The sequence below is a fragment of the Panthera uncia genome, chromosome E1 (genome assembly GCF_023721935.1).
Source record: "Panthera uncia isolate 11264 chromosome E1, Puncia_PCG_1.0, whole genome shotgun sequence".
NCBI lineage: Eukaryota > Metazoa > Chordata > Mammalia > Carnivora > Felidae > Panthera > Panthera uncia.
In genome coordinates, this window is record NC_064814.1 from 17038342 (window position 1) to 17048321 (window position 9980).

Sequence of the window (9980 nt, forward strand, 5' to 3'; positions counted from 1 at the left end):
TTTTAACAATGAAACATCATGCTGAGTGAAAAATGAAACTGACTTGAATGATTACCAACCATTTATCTCACGGGGTCTGACAATGGAAAAATTAATCTCGTTACTGACATGAGAAGCCCATCAAGAGGACACCACACAGTGTGGTTCATGGCCACCCGTGCAAGGATTCCAGAAACCCCTCTCCCTCTGTAGAAACACTATTGATGAGATCCCATTAAAGGACACAGGAACATCTTCCTCCCGCTCCTTCCCCCTATGAAACCCACAACCCACATGCCTGATGATAAAACAGCCCCTTGTTTTTATTGGTCTTAAAAAACTTCAAAAAGGAATACTCAATCATTATCTGCTGAGTGCTCCCTACAGTGGGTATGGCCAACTCACCGTGCTAAATGCCACAGAGGATGCAGATAAGCAAGACAGGGTCCCTGCCTTCTATGTCAAGAGAAGTGATACCCCTCTCTCCCTGGAGCACCTTCCTGGCGCCCTCCTTTCTCCCTCATTACTCTCCTGAAATCCACCTAAACTAACCTTCGTCCCTCCACTGTGGTCCAAGGGCCAAGGCCACTCTCTCTCCTGTCACCACAGACCCACTTCCTGGTACCAGAACTGGCTGGGAGGCAGGGGCCTCTGCAAGGGCAAACCAGGCCAAGACTGATGATTAGAAGGTTTGATCTTTTCAGGATTCTATACCAAAGACTGCACCAAGGAAGAGCAACTCTGGTTTAAAGGCTTCTAAGATATGAACTTTCAGTTTTGCTATTTCAGAAACATTTCTGGGTAAGATCTTACTGAAACACATGCACCTGCTTGGATATTATTAGATCTGAGTATAGAAACAAGCTTCAACTATGAAATAGGCTTAGGGCCCCTGAATCTCCTCTATCCATGATCATTGGACTCGGCTCCAGAGTTAAAAATGGTCCTTCTTGCTGATGGAGAGTCTCAGGCGAAGGCAGTGTTTCCCCCTCAAAGCTGCATCTTTCGAGTACTGGAACAAAGGGTATGAGGCCACAATCCTAAGGGGATGAACAAAAGCATTATCTGAGCATGTTCCTGAAGCTTACTAGAAAGTCTGCTTTCTTCTCTTCCCAGTCCTTCTCCACACCCAATCTCTCATTGCAGCAAGGTCACTGAAGCATGACCTTGAACAGGTCACTAGCCCTCTCTGGCCTCAGCTTCCTCATCTGTCTGCTCTGGGGAAAAGGGCAGAGAGCATTTGTTCAATTTGGGAGGGGAGGGAATGGCATATGCCCCAAATGTACTCCCACTGTTACTGATGGATATGCATTCTATTCCTAACGTGAGGTGGGGAAAATACTGAGGCTCACTGGACTAGATCCACAAGACTCCTTCTAGCAGTCTAAGACACCCTGACTCTAACCTTGGGAGGCTATCCATCTATGCACATATGCTCCCAATGCTCACAGTATTTGTGGATTTTTTTTGGAAATCCCCTTCAAAGAATATACTGCTGAATCCCCTAAGTGATAGCAAGTGTTTAGTTTTTAAAAACCAAAAATCAGATCCAGGTGTCCTCAATAAATTATACATCAGTCTGAGTAACAGTTTTGATCAAAATTTCAGCGTGAACCATGTAGAAGTTACAGTCGAGCAAAAACTGGAAGGAAACTGGGAAAGGTTTCACATTGGGTAAGGATCACCGGCTTAAAAGTAAATATTTCCTTTTTTAGGATTCCTTTGTTTTAAAGTTGAATTATTAAACTGGTTAAATAAATTCCTAAGTGAAATACTGAAAAGTAAAACTAAAAACAAAAATTTTTTAAACTGATCCGTATGACATGACCCCTGACCCCTAAAGAGGTGATTATTTGGAAAGACATGACGTTTCTTTGGATGAATCAGTTTAGGTATGTTTATAGGAAAAACAAAACAAAGCACCACCAAACATGTTACTCCACTGTCAAGTGCTACCTGAGTCTTCCCAGGAAAAACAGCTGTGTGGACAAGCTATATGTTTTAAGAACTGCAGCCTCCAAAAGGGACAATCAATGCACCAACTCTGGATTTATATATAAACAGTCTTGAGGCAAAATTTTAAATGGCCTCTGGGGCACCTGGGTGGCGCAGTCAGTTAAGGGTCTCTTGATTTCGGCTCAGGTCATGATCTAACAGTTCGTGGGTTCAAGCCCCACATCAGGCTCCGCGCTGACAGTGCAGAGCCTGCTTGGGATTTTCTCTTTCCCCCTCCCCTAGAAAATAAATATATAAACTTAAAAAAAAAAAATTTAATGGCCTCACAACAAACTACAGAAAGAATCTTGTCTGCAGGAGATGGGCTACCCTCAAAACCAAACTCACAGAATCATCCCGAGGTATTTCAGGGTGCTCATGGGAGCCATATCTGCTAGAAAGCTGATCTGAAACCATGGCAGACCAAAGGACTCTGCAAACAAGTTACTTAACAAATCAGGATAAAACATTTCTCAGCAGCTTTTAGGTATATAAGTTGTCATCGCGAGACCACCATGGTTATTTACATCTACAAAATAGAAGAAAAGAAAACAACATCTAAACATTCCACTTTCACTTGACCTAAAATCCACACTGCTAAAAGAAAATGGGTTACTTTAAAATGGTTATTATAAAACCAATTTAAAGGTTAGTTTTGTGTTTTTTAAAACATCCAATACTGCTTGGGGGCTGGGGGGAGAGGGCAAGAGTAAATAAGGTTAGCAAATTCTGGTACTGGGAAATTACCCCAAGGAAATAATCTGGCAGTTGAGATATGCTTAAACAAGAAGGTTTATCACATTGCTTATAATGCAAATTAAAAACAGCCTCAATATCTAAGTGGCTGAATGGTCAAATTATGGTATATGCATCCAGAGAAGTATGCAGCAGTGAGAATGTTACAGAATTAAATTTATTGACACAGAAAGATCTAGGATACGCTCCAGTTTGGGGAAGAAAAATATTATCTATACAAATATGTGCACAGAAAAAAATGTCTGGAAGGATATATATCAAGATATTAGATCAGCCATTAGGGAAATGCAAATCAAAACCATAATGAGTTACCTTTTCACACCCAGTAGGCTGACTACAATCAAAAAGAGAGTATCAAATGTTGATGAGGATGTGGAGAAATGAGAACCCTTCTACATTGCAGGTGGGAATGTCAATTAGTGCAGGTGCTTTGGAAAACTGTCTGTCAGTTACTTAAAAGGTTAAACACAGAATTGCCATATGACCCAGAAGTCTCACTCCTAGGTATATATATCCAAGAAAAATGAAAAAATATAGCCATTCAAAAGTTTGTACACAAATGTTCATAGCAGCATTATTCCTAATAGCCAAAAAGGGCAAACAACCAACCAAATGCCTATCATCTTAAAAATGGATAAACAGGGGCGCCCTGGTGGCTCAGTTGGCTAAGTGTCCAACTTCAGTTCGGTCATGCTCTCACAGCTTATGGGTTCAAGTCCCACATCGGGCTGTGCTGACAGCTCAGCGCCTGGAGCCTGCTTCAGATTCTGTGTCTCCTTCTCTCTCTCTGCCCCTCCCCCCCACCCTCTGTCTCTCAAAACATGAATAAACGTTTTAAAAAAATGGATAAACAAAATGTGGTATATCCATTATAATGGAATATTATTCAGCAATAAAAAAGAACAAAACAGCAATACAACATGGATGAAAACACTATGCTAAGTGAAAGAAGTTAGTTACAAAAGACCACATGCATTAAGATTCTATTCACCTGAAATGTCCAGGGCAAATCTATATAGATAAGAAAGTAGATTCATGATTGCCAGGGGCTGGGAGGTGAGTGGGAAATGGAGAGTCATAGCGAATGTGTGGAGTTTCTTTGGGGGATGATAAAAATATTATAAAATTGATTGGGGTAATGGTTGCCCAGTTCTGTGAATATACTAAAAACCACTGAATTACATCTTTAAATGTGTGAACTGTAGGATATGTGAATTATAGGTCAATCAAGCTCTTAAAAATGTTACTAGAGGTAATGTTTGGGTAGTATGATTACAGGTTTGTTGTTTGGTTTATTTTTTTAATTTAGACTTATCCATGCTTTCTAACATTTCTATAATAAATATGATTACTTTGAGGGATTTTTGAAAATCTTCCCATGTTATCATATAGAAAGCATCAAACATACAAAAGATTTAAAGAAAGGGAAATACACCTCTCCTTATAGTAATGGGAAAACTGGAAACAATTTATATGACCCCAGTAGGGTGGTCACTATGCAAGGCATGGTTTACTACCATATCGATCTTGGTCAGTTATGACCCTTGTCCCCAACCTCAGACTGGGCACAGAAGGCTCAAATGCTTTTGGCATGGATGGCTGTTTACTAAGGTGCTGGTAAAAGTGACAAATTCAATGACATACTCAGAAAATGTCCTAATCGTTTGGGGGGGGGGGGGAGGAGGAACAGAACATAAATATAGAACACATATTTTTATACTGTGGTATTTGCTGTGTGTTTGCACATGAACAAAGATCACATGATGATCAGAAGTGATGTAGAGGGTGCCTGGCTGGCTCAGTCAGTACAGCATGGGACTCTTGATCTCAGGGTTGTGAGTTCAAACCCCACATTGGGTGTAGAGCTTACTTAATTTTAATTTAAAAAAAAAAAAAAAAAAAAAAAAGAACATGGGGTGCCTGGCTGGCTCAGTCAGTTGAGCCTCTCACTCTTGATTTCGGCTCAAGTAGTGACCTCATGATTCGTGAAATGGAGCCCCAAGTTGGGCTCCGCGCTGACAGGTAGACCCTGCTTAGAATTTTCTCTCCCTCTCTGTCCCTCCCCTGCTTGTGCGTGCACGCACTCTCTCTCAAAATAAATAAACTTAAAAAACTTTTGAAAAAATGCAAACAGGGAGCTTATGATTACATTTAAAAGTTCTACTTTCCCCAGTCCATTTCTTGTCTGCTGCACTCACTTAAACATCACGAAGAATGTGTTGCTCTGAGGCAGGAAAGTCTGCCACCAAACATGGGATATAGGTGAAGATAAAGATAGAAAGAAAAAAAAAAAAAAATCCCCAACCCCTGGGAAATACAGCCAACCAGCACGTTTATTATTCACAAACTATGATTCACTGTCCCTGTTTTTAAAGCCAGCACCACACTCTAATCAGCACCACACTCTAATCATATTGCTAGGTTACAGGCCCCGAGTTATTTGTGCATAATGAAAACTGAATCCATTAAAATGATACATTGCATCTTTCCCACCTATATCATCTCTTTAGGAGCACATTTGATCATTCTAACACGTGGACAATACTGAGCCTAAAGATTACTTTGGATCCCCAAACCAGAGGTTTCCAGTGAAAAATGACATCATTATCCCAAGATTCCTCAACCTGAAAAATGGGAGTCAAAATCCGAAGTGGGCAAATAACTCTCTCTCCCAGGGCCATGAAGGTGGCACTATTCTGTCCAGACAAGAAACCTTTGCGTACTTCACCAGTTTTACATTCAGGAATATGGTCTACTGTTGAACTCTCTCAAGAGGAACTCTCATACATTTTCTCTTGCGCCCTGAGAAGCTATATTACGGTGGAAAGCCCAATGGCCAGGCAAGTTAATGACATAAAATACACACACGTGCACAACTACAGTCCAATTTCATGATCGGCAGTCCTGATAGGAGCTTAATGAAACATTCACCTCATGGCCTCAGTATAAATACTTGATATCTCCTAGTGGGATAATTTGTGCAAGTGATAACTATCTGAGTAAATGATAAGCAAGTACGTTTCTAGTTAAGACTCCGATGATATTCTTAGCGTGTTTCTGTACATACGTGGCCCTTAGTTCTCGGTGACATTGTTTGTTCTCCTCTAAAGCCAAAACACTGGCTGAACAAAAGAAATTGTATATATTCTAGCTGAAGAAAGCATGTTCCCTCCCATGCTGCGGATCTCTTTGGTACCTGACAGAAGTGGCAACACCATTAAATGAGGACTAGAAGACAGCAATAATGTAACACAAACCAACATTAGACACAAGATCCAGGTCTAAGAAGGAGGGAAAACACTCACTAAATATGCACAATTTGGATGAACAAAAGACAGCCTAAAGTTAACAACACCGATGTCACTGCATTTTGGATATGGTAGCCTAGAGTCTCAGCCTATGAGTCAATGTCTGGCTCAATCAGTCACACTCTCTTGAAAAATAAAAAAATCACAGTATTGCCTCCAATGCCCTAGTTACTTCATCAATCAAAGCAAAGAGCACTGTGGTGCCTGGCTGGCTCAGTCAGAAGAGCATGCGACTCTTGATCTCAGGGTGATGAGTTGGAGCCCCATGTTGGGTGTAGAGATTCCTAAGAAATAAATAAACTAAAACCTTTAAAAAAGAGAGATAGCATCGAAAAATATTCCTCCTAGAGGTACACTATAGCAGTAACAAAAATAATGACAGTGAAAAGCATCTGGTGGGGGGAGAGTTTACATTTATTACCTATGATATGCAAGGCGCCTTCACATGTGCTGGCTGTCCCCATTTCGCATATCAGGAAACAGACTCTAAAAAGCAAAATAACTTGCCTGAGGGCACAGCTAGCAAGTGACCAGTTTGAACTCAGGTTTGTCCAATTTTACAACCAGTGGGTTCTGCAGGACCTGGTTTAACTGCAAACTCAGCAATGAGTTCCGTTTGGAATTTAAAATAATAATTCTCACTCTGTTTGGGGATCAAAATTTTTACTGGTAGATAATTCTGGGAGTGAAATTCTGACGTTTTACTTACAAAGCAGTTATACTAAAATGTAACTTTTTAATAAGGGTCTGGGATATTTTACCATGAACTTTGAGAAGGGTGGATTTCTAAATACAATTTGGAAATATTTACACAAACTGAAACTATAGTCCCAACTAAAGCGAAATAGTTATTTTTGGCTCTAAGTTACTCAATAACTAAAATACTAGAATCCATCAAAGAACAGCCAATGGAAATATGTAGCAAAACCCAAAGCCCATGTATACCTAGGCTGTGATAGGAAATGATCGATTTCCATATCATTTGTTTGGTCATTCTGTTTATACTCTTATTTATGAACAGGTACCAAACAACAGTCAACCAATTCAAGGCCAAGTGTTCAAGTTCAAAACATGACCCTAGCTGTGAAAGTGGATTTTTTTTTTGAATTGGAAGAAAAAGTTAACTTACATGAGTTCTATCATGAAGTATGTACAAATTTTCCTTTAAAAACAAACAAAAACACCCAAATCTGAAAAAGATGATTTTCTATATTCTACTTCATCTGTTTCCAAATTCTTGTTACTCCAAAAGCACTGACTATTATTTACCAAAAGTGTATAACCTCCGAGGAGCTCACACTGTGGCCCTTAGGTACACTCGTGTCAATCTGGACAGCTGGTACATGATATACCATATTAAAGAGTACATACTGGAAGTCATTAAACAGAACCTGGCCAGTGTACCATATCCCACATCCTGAACAATGCGTTTTTGTGTTTTGTTTTTTTTTTTTAAACCACTAATTTAGGTTCTTCAAACCAGAAGAAAAAAAGCCAGGTCTGTCCACAAAATGTCCTCCCCAGCTATGGGGCCCAAATCCATAGCCTGAGTAAAGGCCTTAAACAGTTAAATAAGTGTAATCCAGGAGCTTCTCTCCAGGAAAAGATGAAAAGGCGTTTCAGACAGCTCCACCGCGCTCTCCCAGAAGGAGACGGTCTTTCATTTAAAGTTTTGAAGCGGCTTTACCGCGCGGTCCCACAAGCGATCTTTAAAAAGAGGGCAAATCCCTCGGCTTAACCTGCTTAACGAAATCTTGGTGCTGGAAGCCTCCTGCCTCTGAAGACCTAGAAACGTGCGAGGCAGGTAAGCAGAATCAAGCTCACAGGTAAAAATGCTTACCCATTCCCAGTTGCATGTGCCTCCCAAAGTTTTCGCATTTTTAAAAGTTCAAACCAGGATTATAAACGCAAGACATTCCCTGCCCTTCGGTTACACGGCCCTTTTGCATCCTTGCCCCACGGCCTCCGGCAGGTAGTGGCGGCGCCTACCTGTGGGAAGGGTCGGGCAGGTGGGATGGCCTCCCAAGCGCGCGGGGCCTTCCAGAGGCCCCGAGGTGCCGCCGGGACGACACAAACTTGTACTGGAGCGCACGGGGTCCGGGAAGCGCTGCCCGTGACAGCGCGCTGACCCGCCAGGCCCCTCGGGTGGCGTGCGCCTCGGCGGGGCCGGCCGCGGCCGCCACTCCGGCCGGCCGGGAGGTGCTCGCTCCCCGCCCGGCGCCGTCTCCCACGCCCGGCCCGAACCTCCGCTGGCACGCGCGGGGCCTCGGGCCGCCGCCGCCGCGCTCCCAACTCGGACCCCGGTCCGCCACGCGCTGTCCCCCACCCCACGCTCCCCGGTCACTCACCCCGAGGCCGGACAGCAGCAGCGCCAGCAGCAGCCGGACCGGCATGGCGAGGACTCGGGCCTGGCTCCGGGCCCGGCCGGCCGGCTCCGGGGGGGCGGTGCGGGCCGGCGGGCAGGCAGAGGACGGGGCGGGGGCGCCGCGACTACAGCGCCGCGGCGGCAGGACTTCAGCCGACGTAGAGCTGACTAGGCGGTGGCGGCACCCCCATGCCCTGCCCTATAAGCACCGGGTGCCGCCGCTTCTTCCGGTCGGGGCGGGGCAGGAGGCGGGGCCGGCCTGGGGGCGGACCCAAAATTGGGCGAGGGGGGCGGGCCCGAAGGCGGGCTCGGGGCGGGGCCTATTGGAGGGGCGGGTCCGGGGCGGGGCTGGCCTCCTGCTGGCTGGGCGTCACGCGGCCCCGGTTGCTGGGGGGAAGGATCAGGCCTGGGCGTCAGGCGTCTAGGGGCCCTGAGCGATATAGACAGGGAGCTTTTCCGAGGGCTGAAGGAGAACAGCAATCCCGCCACGCGGGTGCACCCCCTCCCCAGACCGTCTCACCAACCCCGCCGAGAGACCCGCTTCGTAAGACTTGACCAGGGGAAAGGTCAGGAGACGGGCGGTGCCGGGTGTTCCGAGCCCCCGCTTCGTCTTTTCGTCGTGATGGAATCTTTTTTTTTTTTTTTTTTTTAATTTTTGTAAGTGTTTACTGATTTTTTTTTAATTTTTTTTTTCAACGTTTTTTATTTATTTTTGGGACAGAGAGAGACAGAGCACGAACGGGGGAGGGGCAGAGAGAGAGGGAGACACAGAATCGGAAACAGGCTCCAGGCTCCGAGCCATCAGCCCAGAGCCCGACGCGGGGCTCGAACTCACGGACCGCGAGATCGTGACCTGGCTGAAGTGGGACGCTTAACCGACTGTGCCACCCAAGTGCCCCAAGTGTTTACTGATTTTTGAGAGAGACAGAGTGCAAGCAGGGGAGGGACAGAGAGAGAGGGAGACACAGAATCCGAAGCAGGCTCCAGACTCCGAGCTGTCAGCACAGAGCCCGAAGCGGGGCTCGAACCCACAAACCGTGAGATCATGACCTGAGCTGAAGTCTGACGCGTAACCGACTGCGCCACCCAGGCGCCCCCAGTCGTCGTGATGGAATCTTGAGCAACCTCCAGAGCCAGGGTCAGCAGCTGGCAGGGATTCCAGCAAACACAACACTTCTGCCATGCGCATACAAGCTCTGGGGTCCTCCAGCTGTGCCTCAGCTAGTCCGAAGGCCCCTTTCTTCCCTTTCAACAATTTCCTTCAAGTCACGTCCCACAGCCATCAATGCCTTTTGGAATAAACCACAGCCAAGTCATTCGCCAAAAATTATAAGCAAAGAAGGAAACCATTTCAGCAGCCTGTGTCTTGTGTTTATGTGACATTTAGTAGATGTGACCTGGTGAAGCTAGAGATGACATGTGTCATAACCCATTGGAGGGACTGGGTGTGTTGAAGGCTCATACAAGATCTATTTGAGGATTATGGACTATTAACCTGAATTTGGTCACTGGGTCCATGCTGCTCTCCTCTTGGGTGGAAGTGGACAGAGAGGGCATATTGTTTGTTACAATATAAA

The 9980-nt window shown here is 44.9% G+C and overlaps 1 protein-coding gene across 2 annotated transcripts in view; it reads right to left on the bottom strand.

Annotated features, from left to right (window-relative positions):
- Nucleotides 1-8640, bottom strand: part of ERN1 (endoplasmic reticulum to nucleus signaling 1) — an 83150-nt gene extending 74510 nt beyond the window's left edge. For both annotated transcript variants that reach the window (XM_049637645.1, XM_049637644.1), the window contains exon 1: nt 8387-8640. In XM_049637645.1, coding sequence (XP_049493602.1) covers nt 8387-8431 — 45 coding nt within the window. In that variant the 5' untranslated portion in view covers nt 8432-8640. The remainder of the gene's footprint in view (nt 1-8386) is intronic.
- Between the last annotated feature and the right edge of the window lie 1340 nt (nt 8641-9980).